This window comes from Ictidomys tridecemlineatus, chromosome 3 (genome assembly GCF_052094955.1).
Source record: "Ictidomys tridecemlineatus isolate mIctTri1 chromosome 3, mIctTri1.hap1, whole genome shotgun sequence".
Classification (NCBI taxonomy): Eukaryota; Metazoa; Chordata; class Mammalia; order Rodentia; family Sciuridae; genus Ictidomys; species Ictidomys tridecemlineatus.
The window spans coordinates 188,311,914-188,334,700 of NC_135479.1; the positions used below are offsets into that span (position 1 = coordinate 188,311,914).

The 22,787-nt window shown below is 32.2% G+C and overlaps 1 protein-coding gene across 19 annotated transcripts in view; it reads right to left on the reverse strand.

Moving 5' to 3' along the window:
• The window catches only part of Robo2 (roundabout guidance receptor 2), a 1,537,051-nt gene that overhangs the window by 109,293 nt on the left and 1,404,971 nt on the right, over positions 1-22,787 (reverse strand). For 14 of the 19 annotated variants that reach the window (XM_078044445.1, XM_078044443.1, XM_078044442.1 and 11 more), the window contains 2 exons: positions 15,181-15,308; positions 10,507-10,518 (listed from right to left, as the gene is read on the reverse strand). In XM_078044445.1, coding sequence (XP_077900571.1) covers positions 10,507-10,518; positions 15,181-15,308 — 140 coding nt within the window. The remainder of the gene's footprint in view (positions 1-10,506; positions 10,519-15,180; positions 15,309-22,787) is intronic. The other 5 variants (XM_078044444.1, XM_078044450.1, XM_078044453.1 and 2 more) reach the window with 1 other exon arrangement.

The window sequence follows — 22,787 nt, forward strand, 5'->3', positions numbered from 1 at the left end:
ATCAAATTGCTAAGTTACTTACTTTTCCAATTAATTGTTTTTCTTACTGAGTCCACAGCAATAACTCTTCTAGATGGGTGAATTGTTTCTTTTCTAATACTGAGTAATTGTAGCTGATATTAAAATTCTTATTCCATGCTAAAAATACCAATATCTATACCTTTTCTTTTGACAATAATATAATTTGTATAAACATAAACAGATATGTATTTTTATGACATCTTTTTTTTTGGAGGGGGTGGTGATACCAGAGATTGAACTCAGGGGCACTCAACCACTTAGCCACATCCCCAGCCTAATTTTGTATTTTATTAGAAACAGAGTCTCACTGAGTTGCTTAACACCTCACCGTTGCTGATGCAGGCTTTGAACTTGCAGTCCTCCTGTCTCAGCCTCCAGAGCTGCTCGGATTACAGGTGTGCACCCCCATGGCTGGCCCACCTCCCAATATACACACTTTTCTGATATCCAAATGAAGGTGGAAAAGTACTATATAGTTTACTGGTTTCATAAATTTGAAAAAGTGAAGTAAATGGTTAAAGAGAATAGAATGATCACAATGAATGAGATTCCTTAGATTCTTCATCTATTCAGACTTCACATCCTGCTCTTCACCTATCAGAGGTCACATACATAGGAGCATCCACTCCTTGTGTGAATAATGATGCTGCTGTCATTTAGTATTACTCTGTGCATTTCTTACTTCCTCCTATGGAATTTGTTGACTATGGGAAGACTACAATTTTGGAGGGTTCATATAATACTTGAAACCCCAAAACCACTCTCAATTATTCCAAATCTGATGACCAAAGTAGGCAATGAAGTGAGCCAGTTATTACCTAGTGTGATCACAAAATAATCAAAGTGGACTTCTTAATTGCATTGTAGAACAACTGTAAAAGCAATTCTAAGAGAAGCTAAAGGAAGGAAAGAGGGAGAAAGGGAAGGGACAGAGGGAGAAATGGAGGAAGGATAGAATTTGATTCTTTTTTATTGATTAAACAGTTAAGAGGAAGGGTAAGAGGTTGATCTTCACAGAGAGAAAAACACATGTTTTATGTTAGAAATATAAAATTCTTCCAATGGCACCAAGGGTCCATTAACCTCACCTCCTTCTTTGTCACTACCGGCAATCTAGATCATTCTACATTTTTAGTCAGCATGTTAAACAAAAGGATCATATTAGTGAAACCATGTAGTTTTCCATATTAATTGTCTTTCCTTGTTTTACAAAGCCTTCTATAATCCTATGATGGTATTAAATATTTCTACATTGCAATATTTTTTTCCATCTCATTATACTCAAAGCTTCTGACACTTTTCCACCAGTGATACTGTTGGTCATAATTCGTATAAGTAGTACACTAACTTCATCATATAACTCAGATATGTTTATAGAAATTTTAAACTTTATTATATCTTGGATTACCAAAGTAGATTTAATTTTGTTTGTAGGTAATTACAGAAACTCATACTTGATTCAACATACAAGTTGCATAGAACATCTGAACTATAAAAAAAAAAACACCTATACATTGAAAACATTCTAGAAACATCTATAAACATTTTAAGAAATTTTGAACTTCTAAGTACCACTTCTCCATATTTTCTGTTTTTTATCAGAATAATTTTTTTACTCTTTAGGGAACTCTTGATTTGCAAATGAAATACTATTAATTTTAGAACTAATTGTTTATCAAGACAATATTCACATAATTCAGAAAAGAATGATCATATTTTTGACCAGCAAATAGAGAATATTTTAAAAGTTTGTTAAAAAAAATATCAAGGTCCTATGCTGTTAAACTGGGGAAATAAGATTTCTTATATCAGGGGTAGAAGGGGTCATAACTGTGCAAGTGAGGAGGGGAAAACTATAGCCTAAAAAATGGCTCTTCAAGTAAATGGTGAGACAAGACATCCACTTTCAGTCACTTAACCTGTCAACTTGCCAGAACTGTCACATCAGCATTCCAGGAAAACCAGGAAGGCTGATCACATCCCATTATCTCATTTTTTAAAGAAAGATTGCATGAAGATGCCAATCAGAAAAAGGGAAAAGGAAAAATTTTTTGCAACCCAGGAACCAATGTACTAATGCTGAAGGGTTGCTTAGTTAACGGAATTTTAATATGCAACTGCAATGTTTCTTAATAACATTAATTACACGCTTAGTAAGGCACCATCCTAACTCATTAGTGCCTTCTTTTTGTTGTATTTTATCTCCTACTAGCAGAATGAGGAATATGTGATTGGCCTGTTACCATTAATGTTGCTTAATCTTTTTATGGCACTATTTAAAGCTGCTTGCATAAACATTTTCTAGGCAAGTATTACCTATGTATGCATATGTGTGTATCAATTAACTGTGCCAACATTTGGCATGCCCCTATCACATGTAAGTGTTATGCTAGAGCTAGAAGCAGCAGAAAGATTAATACAACAACATATTTGCAGATAAAGAAAGAATCATTTTGTAGGATAGAAGAAAATAGCATCACCAATAAATCTTGGAAGCAATATTTGCCAGATAGCCTAATGTGCATTCAGATATATTTTAACTCAAAATTTAATTTAATTTGCTAGTTTATATATTTTTAATGAATATAATTATGTACTAGTCCCTTGAGTAACCTTTAGTATGTTTAAGTAAGTAGTGCAGTAATTTAAATGTCATGCATGTAAGACTTAGGTATAATACATATCACAATATATTTTATAGGATATGAAAACATACATATCATAGTGTTTCTTGTCTTGCTGTCTACAAATTACAATAACGTATAAAAATGAAACTTTTGACCTTTTTTAAAGGCATGGCTCAGATGTTCATGTGTTTTATTCTGTCTATATCCAGTGAAATCTCTTAATTCTCATCTCATTGGACAGTTTCAGGCCACAGAATTTACATTATTACAATAATCAAAACTTATAGTACTTTAGGTACCAAGTTAAAATATTTAGTTTCTATTTTAATCCTATGTGGAGAGATTCTAAAATTAATGAGATTTAAACTTTTTGATGTTTGGTTTAAGATAATGTAGTCAATATATTTTGCTCTATTTTCCTCTAGTTATTATAAGAAAAGAAATAAATAATATGGAAAAGCTACTGTAAGCCAAAACAACAAACTGTATGGTATCCCTGCCAAACAGGTTCAAGTCGGGAGGAGAAAGAGGAAGCAAGGTGAACATCAGCATAACCAGCCTCCATTCTCTATCACTAGTTATGTCACTATAATTTCCTGTCACATTGCAAAAGCTAGTCATTTGATCCTTTAATCATGATTTTGAAAATAAGAGACATGACTACATAGAAAACCAGCTAAAGGAATGTGAACTTAAAGAAAGAAAAAGCCAGGCGTCCTGTGGTGGGCAGAATTCTAAGGTGACCCACATGACTTCCACTTGCTGGAGTTACTCTTATGATCATTTTATGTTACAAAAGAGATTCTGAAGATATAACTGAGAGTACAAATCAGTTGACCCAAAGACAGGAAGATGAGTCAGTTGGGCCTAGCTTAATCCTATGAGATTTTTAAATAAGTGGATTTTCTCTGGTACCAAAAGGGAAGCAATACAAAATTAACACATAAGAATTCAAGAAACCGTTGCCAACTTTGAAGGTCCTGTAAGCCACATAGGAAGGCTGAAGAGTGACCTCTCAAAACTGTGGGTGACACTGACTTGCAGACAAGGAATTGGGGACTTCAGTCTACAACTGCAAGGAACTTAAGTCTGCCATCAACACAAACAAAATTTGAAGTGGTTTTTTTTCGGAGAGTTTCTAGAGAAGAGCTTACTGGGTATATATTTTGATTTTCACCTGTTGAGACCCTAAGCAGAACCCCCTGCTTTTACCTGTCTGTTCTTTGTATCTATAGAATTTTGACTTAATTAATGGATGTTGTTTTATTTTTTATTTTTAAAGAGAGAGCGAGAGCGAGCAAGCGAGAGAGAATCTTTAATATTTATTTTTAAGTTTTTTCAGCGGACACAACATCTTTGTTGGTATGTGGTGCTGAGGATTGAACCCGGGCTGCATGCATGCCAGTCGAGCACGCTACCACCGCTTGAGCCATATCCCCAGCCCTGGATGTTGTTTTAAATAGCTCAGTTTGTGACGATTTTCTCTCAGTAATAGAAAACTACCATGCCTGAAAGCCATCTTCATTATGAACAACGGAATATAAAGGGAAGATGAGGAGGTAGTTTCATGTGGGAAAGCAGAGAGCTCAAAACCTAACAAAGATTATTGTTTATCAGCAGAGTCAATAAAACACTAAGAAGAAATTGATTTTATTTTTTTCATAAAGGAACCAATCTAGATGCTCTTCAATAGATGAATGGATAAAGAAACGGTGGTATATGTACACAATAGAATATTACTATAAAAGAAAATAAAATTATGGCATTTGCACATAAATGGATGGAGTTGTAGAATATCATGCTAAGTGAAATAAGCCAATCCCCCAAAACTAAAGGCCAAATGTTCTCTTTGATAAGTGAATGCTAATCCATAATGGGGAGTTGGGCACGGGATGCGTGGAGGAACTCTGGATTGGGCAAAGGCAGGGAAGAGAGAAGGGAGCATGAAGATTTGAAGAAATGATGGAGTGATACCGACATCATTATACTAGGTCATGATTGCATCAATGGTGTGACCCTACTTCATGTACAACCAGAGAAGCATTCTGCTGTCATATATAACTGATTAGAACAAATAAGCTTAAAAACTAAGAAAAAAAAAAAAGAGATTTAAGATTGCATTCCAAGCAAGGGCTAGCAAATGACCCTCATACTTTCCTCTTTCTCTTCTCTAAACATGCAAACTGTAGTCTTCTGCACTCAACTAGATAATTACCAGATAAGGATCCAATAGGATCTATGCAAAACAATATATATATATATATATATATATATATATTACTGAACTACTTATTTAATTAAAGAGAAAAAGGGAAAAATAATTAATCCAAGAGAAATGACCAGTACCTTCTAGGAATTATCAAAGAAACACAGACATACTTTAGAATAATTGACCATATTTTAAAGGAAAGTACATACAATGAAGTTTTTCTTCTACAAAAGCAACAAACAAATTCATAAGAGGGGTAAATGGGTTAAGTGACACATGAGATTAAGAAAGGTATGTAAGGGCTCAGCAAGGAAATGGAGAAAGAAAGAGAAAAACAATAAATTATTTTAGTAAGAAGAAACATGTGATGATTATAATTTAAAAAGAAGGCGAAAACTGACATTAAAATTCACACATATGAAATAAAATTCTTACCTTTGAAATTATTACAGTATAGTCATTAAACATGGAATGTAAACAAAGGAAAGCCAATAAACAAAGTATGTCTGAAGAAAGTAAGTGAAAGAAAAATATTCAAAGATAAAACAGAAGGAAACATCCTTGAAGGATTAACTTAATTATGATCCTATAGATTCGGGGAGCTTTTGGTGTCCCAGGAATATCTGATGAAGGTTGATTATCATCAACATGTAATCCAGAAAATATATTTGGAAGAAGGGATCACATGGGTATTCATATGTAAAGAGATATCCCAACCAAGAGGGAATTGTTGTGGAAGTACCTTTCAATTCCAAAACAAGAGAATATGTCATCCAGTTTTGAGAAACAAAAAAAAGAAAGAAAGAAAGAGAGAAAGAAAGAAAGAAAGAAAGAAAGAAAGAAAGAAAGAAAGAAAGAAAGAAAGAAAGAAAGAAAGAAAGAAATGTGTGATTCAATAATTCTTACCTAACCTTCCCTATACAGACAATGGACAGACGCTGTCAAGCACATAAGGCTAAAACTGGCCCAGCAGAAGTAATCTAAAATTGTTTTTCACTTTAAAAATAAGTATTAGTTTAAGATATCTTGAACATTTCACATAGTGGAAACACTACTAGAATATGCATTTTTACCCATAATTTTGTAAAAATATATGGGGCGATGAAAAACATGATATTTATTTAGTAATAGTTAATCAGGACTCTGTATAAAGTAGCTAATTAGTGCCAGGTGCAAGAAACATCAAGAACTTGAAGGAAAGAAAAGATTACCCCAGGTTATGAGGTACAGTTTGTCCAACAAAGAACGAATGCAAGGAATAAAATTCTAGGTCTCCTTCCAAAACACACTCAGAACACCTTTTACAAACAATACATCTCAGCATGCTGCATAATAACCATGCTTTTTTTTTACTTGAAAGTAACTGTAATTTTTCCACTTCTAATATAAATTACATTTAGCACATTATAGTTTCCAAATTTCAAGGTAGGGTGGGATATGAAGGTGTCAAAAATATCTGTCACCTTGTTCCTTAGTAATAACTGATTTATAATTTGTCTTGAATCATTATTTTATTCACTCATTTTTATTGTTGTTGTTGTATTTCTTGGTGGCCTCAGGAATAAAATACGTTGGAACATGCTATTCCAAAACTGCCTCAACGCATAAAATAGATCTTTCTAAAATGAGAATATGTTTACTTTTGTTCTTAAGCAGTTAAAACATTGAAAAACTATGTCCCTATAGATGTCTGTTTTGACTAGTGGCAGATTCTATAAAATCATAATTGAAAAATGTGGAATTTTGCCAAGAACATGATTTTTTCAATATTTATGAATTCTTCTGTGACCAATTATATTCTACTATCAAAAAGAACATACTTTTATGTCACTGAATTGGGAAAGAAGTTTTTTCATAAAGTTGTGTACTGTCAGTTTGTTTGTGATATTTCAAACACGTTTCACCTGATATGCTCAGCTTTTGGTCTCTCTACTTGAGGCAATCAGCAGATAGCATATGGTGTACAAGATATAAAATGAGGCAGGGCTCAGCGTCACAAGTAAGGCAGCTGGTCGATTTGACAGTTCTTTTCCAAATTACTCATCATGTTTTGAGTTGCTGCTAGGAAAAAATGTGTTGCCCATCTCCAAAATAGATGTTCTTTTTTATTTTTAAGCTTGGGAAAGGCTTCCAATAGGAAAATAAGACAGATGGGTATAGGAAGCAAGATATTTATCCTTATTTAGACCATGTTTTTTTTCTTGTCAGTTCCTTCACTGGAAGAGTTTTCCACATAAACAAAAGAACATTTCAACATTCTTAGTTAACTATGCCCTGCAATGCATTTGTGCTTTTCTTATAGGAATGTCTTTGAAATAGTAAAAATGGCTTTTTAATTGTCAAAGTGGCATTGGTCTAGAATTTTGGAAAACAATAAATACAGAGGTTGAACTAAAGGGCTCTTTAGGAGATGTTGGTAACATTACAGATGAATAATGCAATTTGGAAAATATTGGTTTCCACTGGCAAGTGTATAATGGACTGATTTCAGCAATTTTTTTCCACATTGGGGATTCTCTTAATCAAGTTTTATAGAATCTCCAAAGTAGAGTCTGGAAGGTGTTTGTGGATTGCACTAAGTTGCAAATTCTTTAACTCATAAGAGTCATCCATTTGAACAAACTCCCAGTTGGGGTTTTTTAAAGATTTCTAAGTGGGACTTTCCATAGACCATCAGGAAGTTTCATCTAGTGTAATGCCATGATGATTTTCCGAATTTGTAAGAATTCCAGAATCTGCAATGATTTCTAATTTTCTTTGGAAAGCTTTGCCCTCTCTGCATTTTCTCTAAGCTTTATGTGCTGGGTACAAATTTTTTCACCAAACATATTGGAATTAAAAACTAGCTTCTGTTCGCAGTCTATGGTGTCTACAGAATATTCTTAGTATCACCTGAAAGTTTAAAAACTTTCTTCTGAGTCCACTAACAATAAAAGTTCAAATACCTATAGTTCCTAAACTTAAATTGATGCAAGAATTTGATAGAAAAAACGGACTAATTTCCCAATTATCAGTCTCTTTTTTAGTAATTCAAAAAAATGTACCTAAAATTCCGTTTCCAAAATTAATAGTAGTTGTCAAGTATAAAGTATAGTTCTTCATATTTCTGAAAATTGTTGTAAGTCATTCGAGGTAGATTTATGAAATGACAGACTTTCCAGAGTAAAATGCAATGTGTCAAGAAGCTATTCTTTATTTCCAGTCCAATGGGAATTTAAGAATCATTTCAAACAAGAATAAAAAATGGAAATAACTTTTAAAAGGACTTGTAGGTGACAGATAAATCCCTATACTCTGTGTACATCACATTGTTTTCATCAATGTACTGTTTTCTTTGCTTAAATGTTTAAAATACATAAAAAATTATTAAAATATTGTTTTATGTGCTGGAAATGTTTGATATAAATTAACTGGTAACAATATAGCAGACTCAGAATTTGCTGTATAAAAATCTATAATTTATATGTGATTTTTTCTATTCATTTGAGGTCATGATCTTATAATTAAAATTGATGCCTAAGCCTAATCAAATTGAATTTTGAGGTACTATTGCCAACCTTTCAATTGACAAATTTTCACATTTAATCATGTATCTTTATATATTTATTATAAAATCCATAAGTTTAATATTTTAAAATAATTTCTAATTAAAGTTGTAAATTTATATTGCTTAGTTATCAAGAATTCCAAAAAAGTTCAAATTGCTTTCATCCTTGTCAATTAATGTTATATTTACATTTACTCTCATTCATTCCTTAAATTTGTTATATATAAACGATTCTGCTTTTGCTTTTGTTTTGTTGGTCTCTTTTGAGATTTGATCTCACTAATCTTGTCCAAGCTGGCCTTGAACTTATAATCCTCCTGCCTCAAGTCTCCCCAATTAGCTGCTATTTTAGACATGTACCACCACAACTGACTTGTATAAATCTCCTCACTTATATTTTATTATACAACAAGAATAAATAATGAAATACTTTCTTGGACACATAAATAAGTCCGTCCCTGGACCAGAAAATGTTTTCACAGATGCTGAGACCAGGAAATTGGAGAGAGTCTGGTCATGGAGCCTGCTCTCAGCTTGTTCTCTGTCTTTCTCTGTTATCTGAATTTTCCCTTTCTCTTCCATATTTTAGATACTATTCCATTGACAACCAAGTTATCGAATGATTTGAAAGAAATAGGATTTCTTTCAAATACAAGAAAATGAAGATTAAATATTATAACAATATAGTCCACAATTTTCAAATAACATGAATGTTCCTAGAAAAAAAATAGTCTGGTACTTTATTTTTCAAATAACTTTAAGTCATAACCACATTTCAATATATCAAAATGCAAAATAATGTCTCAGAAACAAGGAATATATTAGCCAGTATTGGCATACAGAACACTTTTCAAATACATAATCAATTATAAGCTCAATCCAGTCTTGCAGCAACTTTGATAAGCCAATATTATTTTGTCCGTTTTATAGAAGAGATGATGAAAGTTTCAGTTATTCAAGAGCTAACATAAGAAAGTACTGATCAGAAATGGCATATCAGAAATTCAGATTGGGACACGAAAGTTCTATTTACGGTATTTGCTATTAATGAAACAACATACTATGTGATAATAAAGTCTGTGACTGTTTCAAAGAAAGGTAGGGGGAAGGTTATGAATTTGGATCAATATATATCAATGTGAGCAATATAAAGATATTAAGGAAAGTTTTAAAGCTAGCTGGAAAAATTTAAAAATTCCTAAAAACGAAAAAAAATTGTTATTTCTTAGTATATTAATGAAGCAATATGTAGAATTGATCCATTCATTCATTCAGCCATGTACACATCCATCTATTAATTTACTTATCACAGAATTACCAATATTTCGTTTATTTAAATGTATTTTTTGGGTTAAACTAAACTTCAAATCTGACACAAAAAGATTAGTAAATCAATGAATTTGAAAATATTTTATCAACCACATGCTCATGAATAATTACTACCTAAATTTCTGCAAGCGTAAGCTCTTACTTCAATTTTGCAAAGCCAAATGAAGAATGAGATATGTTAAAAACACAAACATAACTTTTCATGCCAAAAACCACTGCTCTCTTTTCCCTTATACACTAAAGGTCACAATCTATTCACAATAAGTTAAAGCGTTCTACTTAATTTTGTTTATGTATAGGCATGCAGATAACAGGTGTGTAGCAGGTAAAAATACTCCTAAAGAACTGGGAGTCTGTGTAGGTTAAAATAAAATAAGTGATGAAAGTAATAGAATTGCTTAATTGATCTTATAAAATCTTATAATCTTTTGTCTTAACCAATACCAAGCATAAATAGTAATTGATTCTTTCATACATACAAGGAAAGGAAAGAATTCTATTTTGCTCCTTAAGAAAAGTTAGCATTTTATACCATAAATCATTCATTTATACATTTATATGAAAACTGACACCTACACAATGCTTTGCATCAAAAGTCGTTACAAAAAAAATGGTTTATCAAAGTGACAAAAAAGTCAGAAGAATTTCTATAGTAGACCTCCAGTAATACTTGAATATGGGTGAATAATAATATTTCTGTCAAATTCTACTATGCATGAATTATGAAGCATTGTAAAAAGCCATGCTAAATGGATAAAAGGATGGCTACTTACCAACAGGGCGAGCTGTAGACATTACAATGGTGTGGTGAGAACATAAAAAAGAAATTTAAAAAAAAAAGAAAGAAAAAAAATTATCAGAATGCATGATCATGATGTGTAATGTTACAGTTAAGTATGGACAATAGAGTGATTTCTAGTCTCATAACTTATGAACAAGGATGTCTGAGTTTGAAAAAAACTGAAAGTTTATAAATATGATCCCAAGAAAAATATCATTTTGACTCTCAGGACTAATGATCAGTAACTTTTATTATTTCAGGTAGTTTCATCACCATTACTTACTACAGTTATTAGGTCAAAGACCTTGAGTTCAGCAGCCGAGTGCTATCCCAAAGTTAAGAACCTCCTGAATATAACCATTCAAGTCACAGACTAGCAAATGTCATGTCAATAAAAGAAGGCCTCACTGTCTGATTTAAATAGCAATTGGATTTTAAGCATGGTTAGTCAGAACCATTACAAGGACTACAGAAAAGCCCCTGACGCTGCTTTTCAGTCAGTAATAAGTTAAGATCACATCACTTTTCATCCGTGGACAGGGTGGATGAAAATATAACAAATAGGTTGGAACATCCTTAGAGATTTCAACTCAGTAGCTCCCTAACTACTGTTAAGCTTTTTTCTTCTTTTGGCAGAGGCCAAGAAACAATGACTGACAAGTTGATTCTTGTTCACACTGTGAATGGCTTTCAAACTGATGTGCCAACAAATTATTATTTTTTTTATTATATCATAACTTTCAATCACTAAAATCAGTAGTAATAGGCTTCCCTTGTTATTAACGCACAAAAATTGTAAGAGAGATACATGGGCTTAATAACATTTTCTTTAAACAGAATAATGTCAAATCTGTTAAGATAGTAAACCATTTTATATAAAATAGAGGTGAATATTTTAAAACATGCTGTCCCATTATCCAGAGAAGAAGAAATATATTTAGCGGCATTTGAACTTTATGAAATCTTACATTGAAAAATATAAGCTTTTTCAACAAAAATTCCTTTCACTTATATCCAAATGGATATAGCCCTCCTGCATAATAACATGTCTCTAGAACAATGTAAGCATTTTGCTGCTAATCACTTTGAGCAAGGTAAGATAGATGCAGCATTAAAAGCATATTTGTATATTCAAAACATATCCATCATAATACTTAGCCTTGAGTAATCTCTAAAATAAAGTATAATACTTATGTGCATTATAACACATATACTACATATGTATAGTTGCCTCTGTATAGTCTTTTATAGAAATGGTATTCATGAGAGGCAACAGAAAGAAAAATAAGCTGATAGTAGTAGCAGTGTTAACATTCTGGCTTAGACAAACTCTTTGGTCTCATAGCATAAGGTCAGTTTGCTACCTGAAAAGAAAAACTGAAGTTACCCTGAAGTATGTTTCCTTTTTCTTTTTCTTTGTAAGGGGGTATGGAGCACAACACAAAAATATCCAGAGTAAGACAACAGACTAATATAAAGTCATGCTTCATTCTAACTGATGATATTTCTCCTAATTTTGTCAATGTCTAGTAGAAAAGGAACTTTTCCTTTCATCTTTCAGTTTACTATTTTAATTGCCACCTCAAGTTGGATTTCAGATATGTTTCTTTAAGGAATGAAAAGGTATTTTTTAAAGATCCTTTTTTTAAAAAAATTTTAGTTGCAGATGGACACAATACCTTTGTTTTATTTACTTATGCAGGGCAGAGGATCAAATTCAGTGCCCCACATATGTGAGACAAGCACTCTACCACTGACCCACAACCCTAGCCCTGAAAAGGTATTTTGAATCTATAATATTAAAGAGAGAAAAAGAAGAAACCATGATAAAAAAATAATGTTCAAATAAATAAAACACATCTCTTTTTCACTGTAGTCTAGAATAACTCCAAAAAACTTAAGGCTTCATTGCCTTAGAGGAAATATAATTTTTACAACGAGATCTTTATTTATGCAAAGCCAACGAAGCAATTGAAAAATAGAGGAAAATTATGTTTCCAAATATGCAGTTTGTATGAAGTCATTTTTAAGCCATTTTAAAAAATGCTCCTAGATAATGAGATATTTGATTAGACTGTATATACTAGGCGATATGTTGTTGACTAACTTTGTTTCTTACTAATTTTACATTTGCCAAGTCAGCAAAGGGAGTTATTTTGATGGTAATCTCCATTTTACTCCACTTTATTTTTGTCATGTTTCTGAAATGAAAAACAACTGAAGAGATCTGTTTCAGATATTGATTGTAAAACTGCCTTAAATATTCACCAGTTGGCTAAAATGAACATAATGATACAATTTTAGTAGAAACATCATAATAAAACTTCTTTATTGCATGGAAAATTATTCATGTGAAAAAAATCAGCAGGTGGATGTTTTCAAAATCAGCAAATTAAACTAAACTGTGTCCCTGCATTAAATGGACATGGCCTCTTGGGTCAGTTGACCCTGTTCTAATAAAACAATCCAGAGAAAGGTTGAACATCTCATTTATGTGCATAGAAAAAGCGCAGGAAAAAAAATGTTGTAGACAATTTTTTTCCTTATTAACCTCTTAGCTTGAGAAATCCCAACTGCTTTTCCTAATGGTAAAAATGTTGTTAAATAATATTTTACTCTACATTACATTGTATTATGGAGAGTTGTTTTTCTTTTAACATGATTTTGAGGTTTCAGTTTTAGATGACTAATAAATTCATACACACACAACAAACATTCTAATTCATCTACAAGCTCCAGATTAGAGGAGAAACTATTTAAGGGTTTCTGATTAAAGAAAAAAAAAACATTTTAGAACTAAACAATGCTTTCTACTTGTACGTTAGTTTCAGGCATCCATGCATGTGGAGCATGCTTTGTTAAATAAAATGTTAAACCTGAAACTTCAACAAATTATAAAAACAATTAGGTGGGAAAGACCTTTAAGCAAACAGAACACTTCATGTCTCATTCATCCAAGCATTGAACTATAAAAGGAACCCTGCTGCTTTTACAAACAACTCCTTACATTTTCACACCACTTGTTTAGTCAGCAAATATTTTTTGAATAGAACATTTCTAGTGGGTTGTTTATTTTTTTCCCCATTCACTTCAGAAGCACACACACACAAACACAAACTTTGGAGATAATTTGTTTTTGCGAAGATAAATTTTGTTTTTTGTGAACAGCTTCCTATTTAAAAACAATCATACATAAAATCATCTACAGAGTGTGTAGGTTAAATAAAGAGTTTTCATTTTTTTGCATGATTTATTAGATTTTGATCAGATATAATGAGCATATAATTTGGTTCATATATGATCACAGTCCTTTATGATCTGTTACCTGTAAGAAGTGAAAATATTTTTAAGTAGCTTTATTGATTTTGTCTAAATGTGTTTTTCATCTAAGAAAACACTAGATTGTGTGCAGGAGAAAGTACTAGATCAGGTGAAAAAGGAATGGAGCAATTGAGAAGGGCAAAAACACTGTATTTTCAAGGTATGCAGAATGCCTGTCTCCCAGGAGACAACTGGAGTCAAATGAGTTTTGTGTGATTTGAAGCTTACATTGCAGGTTCGGCAAAAATCTTTTTTCTTACAAGATGGAGGAGCAACCTCAGTATCTCTGATGCATTTGTTATACCTCCAAACTCTTCCAAACCCTTCTGCTCATCTTACAAAAATTTCTGAGGGCAAAGCTGCATATGGGTTGAAGTACAACTAAATAGGTTGAGAGGAATCTGACAGGTGTGAATGAACACTTGCAGCCAACAGGAAAAAAAAAATGAGAGGAGGAGGAAGGAAGGATGAGAGGGGGAGGCACAAGTAGTATGAAAGAAAGGTTTGAGAATGAACAGGAGAAGAGCTTTTCCGTGTGTTTAGATCCCTATGAAAGTGAATAGTGTGGTGATAATGTCTGTTTGGAGAAGCTAAGTGTTCACTGTCAAGACTTCACTTAGTACCTGGGACATATTTTACCTCTTGGGAACAACTTGCTCCACCAGGAAGCCAGTTGATTCATTATAGTTTGCTGTGGGCTTAGTAATGCTTTCCTTCAAGTGTAAGCAATTCCAGTAAATGTATAAATGAACATTATTCCATGATTAAGAAAGTGTGCAATGCTTATAAATGAAAAAGAGCAACTACTGCAATTACTTAAGCCAATGAATTTCACATATCACTCTCTAAATCAGATTATCAGGAAGCTGGAGCTTTTCCATTACCCTTTGTTCACCTTTGGAAGTATGATTAGTTTTTTATTCAGATTGCTTTTTTTGAATGCTAAAATAAAAAAGAATTTCTAAACAATATTCTACTAGTATAAAGTGACAAACTGGTGAACAGAAAACAGGAGTACTTTTGAAACAGATGCCATTTAAAAGCATAAGTAGTTGAGACCAAATGACTGGTTTATATCCTTTCTAAGATTAACTTTTAGGCCAAAAACTGTCAACTTTCATCCGTGTTATATTTTATTAAATAAAAATGAATGCCTTTAAATGATCATTATTTGCACGCAAATTTAGAAATAATTTTATTTCAATTAATGATAGAGAGGGCATGCAATGTAGACATCTAATGTAATAATAAAAGTAGAATTTATCATTTTGCTTGTGAGTTCACTTACCAAAAATAAAATATTAGTCTTCTGATTCTGTTATATCTGATACCTTAAGTCTCTTACCTCGGACAGTGAGGGTAGCGGAGGCTTCCACTTTTCCCACCCGATTCTCAGCAATACACATATAGGTACCTTCATCTGTACTCAAGGCCTTCTTAATTCTCAGAGTGTAATCATCTTTGATGTCATACCTGTGTGAAATAGGAGCTGGCCTTATTAAATAGCACTGGTTGATAGAAAACAACATTAAGTATTCATCTTCATTTTTTTCTTTTTATGCTATATTGTACCTAAAGCCAAACACACACACATTATTTAGTCATAAAAATACAATCATTCACATTATGGTTTTAATAAAAAGATCATTAATTTCACACTTGATCTCTAGCTGCTTATCAGTCATTTATGTTTTAATGTTTATAACTTATGTACATATATGTACAATACATAGGTATATACAACATTTATACTTGTGTATAACTCTTGCTACTTTAAAACTCTCAAAGGCACCTTTCTTTGGTAGTTCTTCACTAGAAAGGAAAATTGTACAAATTTCAGTTTCTCGGTCAGTTATATTTTATTATTTTGTAAGTAACATTGTATTCAATTATTTAATCTATTTTTTAGGTAGTGCATGACACTGGCTTGTTGGTAAATTGAAAAAAAAATGGGTATTCTTTTAAAAATGAAGAGGGGTCATAATTTCTTTTAAGTTAACCACAGGAACTGTTAAAATATTAAGACTTGAAATGGTTTTTAGAAATGTACATCCTCAGCTCAATCATATGCATTCATTGTCTGGCTTCCATTTTTAAAATCTGTACACTAACAGATTGGTTCAAAAATTTTAAAATTTCACATGAATTTGTGCGAGGCAAGTTGCATAAAACACACACTTCTTAGATTCTAAAAAATTTAAATTGCATAAACAATGTAACAAAGCCATTCGCTTTCTACTCTTTTCATATCTGATCTTTACTCATGATTTTCACTATTTTTTTCAACTCATAATTTTGCAGTAGCTTCTGCTAAGTCACTTTGTCTCTTTTTCTCATACATTCCACAATTGGATTCATGTTTCCAAAATATTATTTTAATTGATTCTGTCTGCTAGAAACTAGCTGTGATATTTTATTGTTTTTAGGAAAAAAGCAAAATATTTTAGTCTAGCATTTAAAGCTACCATAATTGGATATATTGAACTTCTACCTTTAGCTAAGAGAACAACAGCTTAACTTTATTAGAGGTTAAAATAAACACTAATAATAGCTCTATTTTATTGACTTTGGCATGACAAAATGCAACATCTACGTACCATTTATGCCAAATAAATCTAACTACTCATGCTGCTCTATTCTTTAATTATGGTGTTTAGTCTTCTCTGCATATTTTGCCTTACAGTTTTGTTTATTTACTATGTCACAAGTCGTTAGAAAAGACTCATGCGCTGGTCTTATTTAAAGTGTTATATAGGAATACCAGGAAATTACAATCAGTCATTCTTTGAAACTCATTGATACATGAATGATTCTGCATGTACACTGTTATTGTTGTCCATTATGATCAAGGCAGAGACCTTGTCTGTTTCACTCAGTATGATGTCCATACTCCAAAACATTGCATTGATATTTAACATCCAGTAGCATGACCAAGGGATTGAGACCACAGACTAAGTAGCAAAATGCCAGATTTTAATCATGGACTTGGCCTTTTTCTATGGTTGAAATAGTGGACAAAATACTTAAATCTCTGGGTCACAATATCCTCATTAACTAAATTGCACTTAATATCTGTCTCAATGAGTAAGGGCTTTAAATGGTGTTATGAAATATAAAGTACTTCAAACTGGAACAGTGAATTCACACTTTATGTCAGGTGGTTAGTATACCTATCCAGAGATCAAGAAATACCAATTGAAAACATAGTAAAGACCTTCCTTGCTTCCTGCTAATTTAAAGTCCAACTAACTATGAATGACTTCAAGGTTGGTAATTTGCCATACTTTCCTATTAGGGCTTTTGTATGTTCTATGTTTGTAGTTCAGGACAAATACTAACCTCAGATACATAAAAGAGACATAATACAGAGAAACCTTTTCTGATTAATTTTTTCAATAAAAATATAACAACAATGATTTTGATGATGGCTTCAGAAAATTTGTTGGTGATAAAATGTCCAGGAAAAACAATCCTCCTATAATTATTGAATGTTCTGCATGACATGTTTCAATATTTAAACAATGAATAAAAACAATGTATTTTGCAGGCATTTCCAATTCACATAAAAACAGAAACACCTGCATTCCTGACTCTAGTTTTGCTATTGGTTGTTAGTGTGTTTTTCAGGAAGTCTCTTTGCTGTTCTATAGCTGAGTTTTTTCAAAAAGTTTTAAAAGAGAGGGGGTCAATGTGATGATCTGTAAGGTCTTTTCTAGATCAAAAAGCATGTGGAACCACAATTCTAAGTTAATACAAGATACTTGCACATTATCTTCTTGAGAAAAACAATTGTATTATTGCCTCACAGTATAAAAAGATACAATTGTACACATTGTTCAGAGTACTCTCAAAGCAATCTTCTGAACCTGGAGTCCTCATTTCATTGATGAGGAAATTGATAGTTCAGTTAAATGACTTGTCCAATGTCCTTTAGTTACTAGAGAGAAAAGCCAGAATTCCAACCCTGACTCTGAGCATTCCATTATTCCCATTCCATGTATACCTGTTCCCTGTGGATTTTTAATTTTTTATTTCTTTTAACTTCTCTAGAAAAGCATAAAATATTTATTATGTTACCATGTGAGGTTTTGATACATGTATACATTTAAAGCAGGTTAAATACATTTAGCTCTCTGAAGTATGCACTACATAAATATTTCTTAAAGTCATCGTTTAATTTATAAATGCAGACAGAAGACATGTTAAGACATAACTAAAAGTATAATATCACATTCAAAAAATATTTAGTTATAGTTTTATTTCATATGAGAGAAATTCACTACACAGGTACAGCATGAAAGATAAATACAACTTGGAATCTCTTGGCTTACTAAGAAAAAGGCTACCTTCAAAATATAGAAAATACATTGAAACCTAAAATAACTCTGTAATCTGACTTTCTGAGATATCACCCCCCTCTTTCTTTTTCTGGTACCAGAGATTGAACCCAGGGACTCTTAACCACTGAGTCACATTCCAAACTCCCCCCAGCCCCACCATTTTTTTTATTTTGAGACAGAATCTTGCCAAGTTGCTTACAGCCTTGTTAAATTGCAGAAAGTGCTCCTCAAATTTGCAATCCCCCTGCCTTAGGTTTCTGAGTTGCTGGGATTTCACCTGTGTTCTATCATGCCAGGCTGAGATTTTTAAAATTGTTTTAAGGAGGATGAAAACAAGAATAAGAATACAAACACTGAATTTGCTATTTTAAAGTTAGTTTTTATTTCTTTATGAAATGTATTATGATCAGAGACACAAGTTACTGTGTATTCTCTGCTACAATAACAATTCCCCTTGAGAAATATTAAAAATAAAATATTGCTTGGGATGAATACAACATATTAATCTTAGCTAATAAAAAATCTATATTTTAAAGATATTGTGTTTTTACAGGCAAATATTCTAATATTGTAGAACAGGGTTTCAGACACAGATTGTAAAGAAGGAGGAGGAGAAGGAGGAGGAGCTGGTAGTATGAAGATATTTGTTATAAAATTTACAGATGAAGAGAACTTATGCACCCATGTATGGAAACCATTCCTGAAAGATAGGAAGATTTTGGAGTTGAAAGAAGTTTGGGAGTAATTATTTATTTGTTTGTTTATGGTACTACATTGAACCAGTGGTACTTTACCACTGAACTATATCCCCAGCCCTTTTTATTTCTGTTTCTTTCTTTCTTTCTTTCTTTCTTTCTTTCTTTCTTTCTTTCTTTCTTTCTTTCTTTCTTTCTTTCTTTATTTATTTCTTTCTTTCTTTTTTTTTTTTTTTTTTTTGAGACAGGATCTCACTAAGTTGCCCAGGCTAGCCTCAGTCTTCTGAGTCACTGAGATTCTGAGATTCTAGGCATGTGCCATTATGCCTGGCTTGTGTTATGATTTTAAATGATCTTCCATATGATAATGCCTGGTGTAATTCACAGGAATTAATAGATGCTCATTCACAATTATCTCATTTTAATTTCCCCATGATGATCATAAGAATTTGAGAAGGTTATAATGAAGACTTAAATATTTTACTTAAGCAATAAACAAATCACATAGCCTACACTCAAGAAGACATTGCATCAGAAGTTGGAGTACCTGCCTTCATAGACTGTAGAGCCTAGTGAAAAGATCTTCAGTTATAAGGATGGTGTCTGCCTTCACAGGTCTAGGCCAGATGATAATTACCAATTAGTGCACATTTCCCCAGCTACAAGGTCTAGTGTGCACATATGTCCTGTCTTTCCCCAATTACAAATAACTGTTACAATACACTAGTCCTGTTACACAGGATTCTTGCAATTTAAAGCAGAAGACAGAAACAAACTTTGAAAACTCTCCAACTTTTGGAGGTTCAGAATCTTTTATTCTTGTAACTTTTTTATGTGCCATATGTATACGTGTACATACCATAATTTGATCAATGTTAGTCTCTAGTAGCTTCCCTTAAATTACCTTTTCTCACTGGATCTTTGTAGGAGAAAACATTGCAACCATAATCAGCATTATGAATTTATATTGACATACTTTGAGTATGTATAAAGTGATGAACTCTTCAAAGAGACATTAAATTTTACCTTCTGTAACCATCCCTCAACATTTTAATCCTATCTTCAACATACTATCAATCAACCAGTGTTCCAGCTTATTTGTATGCTGAATGGCCTATTCCATCTTTGAACATTTGGAAATATTAGATAATCTTCTGTACACGATAACAGAAAACATTTCTTTCAAAAGTTTCTACTATTCATACTACACTTGTGCCAAAAGAACAGTGCACTCTCATGTGCAAGACCACCTTTTAAAATTTAAGTTCCTGTGAATTATCTTAACTGTAGGTCAAGTATTCCTAAAAATGACCCATATGCTATAAGAGCAATTATGTAATCTGAGCATTTTTTGGTGAATTAAGAGCATCAACGCAAATTCATTAACTGACAAATCTACGTCTGTGATGTCTCTGCAACTTTTCATTTGTCACTTAGAATAAAACCTATTTATTTATGGTCTTTAAGGATTTAAACAGGTTCTTGTTCACCTCTTCAACTTCATGTTTATAACCTGTTATAACCACATGGCTCTTTTTTTTCCTTGCTTGACACCCAGTCAGCTGCCACTGTGTCCTTCTATTACTGCTGTAAATTCATAGAATTTTTTTCCCTGTACATTTTCATCACTCAATCTTTTTAATCATCAGGATAACCCAAACATTATTTCATCAGAGATATCTTTCCTTCTTAAACAATGTAAAGTACTATCTGTCCACCACACCTATTATTTTAAAAAATGACTTTGATTTCTTTTTATTCTGTTTTATAATTTACAAAAATACAAATTTATTTTGGGTGTGTGTTTTGGCCAAGTGAAATTTAGATACCATTGAAAAATCTGACATTTTCACATGCAAATTTGAATTTTTAGATCCAGGTGTTTCTTACTCTAAAGTAAAAGACAATTCTGCTTTCTCAGTTTTACACAACTTTAGTACAATTGTACAACCTATGACTGGCAACACTACTTGTTGGTGCTTGTCACACACTTGAACCACTGTGCCAGTCTCCAGTCTCAACCCTGACAATACCCACAACAAACCCAGTAGACTCAAACACATCACAGTGCCATCATGAGCCCTGATAGTCTCACAGTGGTGATCATAAACTGCTTATCTGCAAAAGCTTAAGGAATATGAGGACTGGTTTTAAAGAAATATGTCTTAATTTCAAAACTTACAAAGGAAATATGTGGCTAATTAACTAATTTCACATTTAGGCATCAAGGCAAAACATGACAAAGTTTCTTTCTCAAGCCCACACATGGAGGCAGTTAAATTTAGAAGAAAAATCTCACAGGAGTATCTATTACTCTTCTCCTCTTTCTCTAATTGGGTTGGGTTATCCCTGAGAAAAAAAAAAGCCGCTACCTAAAATTACATATTTGACAAGCAATCAGGTCTCAAATATTTCCTCAGGTCCAAGTCAAATAAATGTAGATTTATTTCCCTTATTTCACTCTGGGTAAATTGGTACGTGCTTAATTGTAATCTCGTTTGTGCTTTATATCATTACTTTGGGTAATTGGAAAGATATTCGTTATTGCCCTGAAAGAAAATATTGACAGAGGGATATGAAAAGTTATAGGTAATAATTCCCCTTCCATTTAGAGAGATCTTTACAGTAAACAACAACATGATTCCATAATAACAAATAACTTTACAAAAGAAAGTTATACTGTTATACTGTTGTCTGAAGTTAGAAAAGGATTGGAAGTCGTTATGAGTATATATATATATACACACACACACACACACACACATACATATATACATATGAATATATATATATATATATATATATATATATATATATATATATATATATATATATATATGTTGCTCTGTGTGTGTGGATTGGATAAGTGTGTCCATATGTACTGGTGACTTTGTGTTCAGGGTTTCTGAAGCTCCAGAAACTCTTTACCAACATTTCTCTCAATATTATTCTAAAATAAACGGTAACCCTAGGAGGTTGATAAATATTTTTACTAATCTGCACATGCCTTAACATGAGTCTTAATATGATTTATTTATTTAACATTATTTATTTATTTAACACAACTATTAATCAGAGGCACTTAAATTTTGCTCTCAATTGCTTTTGGCTGCCTTTAAACAGTCCAGAATAGATTTGAAGTAATAAAAACAGACTCTGGTTTAATACAGCTATATTATGGTATGTTTTAAATTTGTATGTGATCAACATGTAGGAGGCTATGCTGACTTTAATTAAAAACAAGAAAAAAAGAAACAGATGAAAAAAAAAACATTTCTGATGAGGCAATTCTACTAGAAATGGGGTAATTTTCATTGTGAAATCTGCCAGTCGTGGACTTCTATAAATGCAGTCATTGTTGCCAGGTTTGATTAATGACAGTTGTACAATCATGTGTTGACAGTCTACACCATAGAGATACCTTATTTTTTCTGATATGAAACACTGCTGAAAAATGCAACCCAATCAGATTTGGCCCCTGGACAACATGTGCTATCATCACTGTACCGTGAATTGAGATTGATTGGTAACCAGCTGTGACAAAGTGGGGAAAGAAACTCTGTTTTTATGTGGGTTTTTATTTCCCCAGTTAAAAAAAAAGAACAGAAAGAAAAGGAAATCGAATTGTGTCAAAATCATTACCATCTGTTCAGCTAAATAATAAACAAAACAAAGTAAATCTATTTTAATACTTAAAACAACAGTTTGTATGCAAGTTTCTGTTTTGTGTGTGATCTTATATTTGATGAATAAATCTAAAAGTGCCACAAAAGAGAAATATTAGTATTCATTGTTTCAAGAAACAAAGCGCTTCATTATAAAATCATTTCCAACTTTAAATAATTTAAACAAAAGAAACTCTTTTATTTCTTTTTCATAAAGAAAATTATTTGCATACTAGGGGGGGAATAATTTCT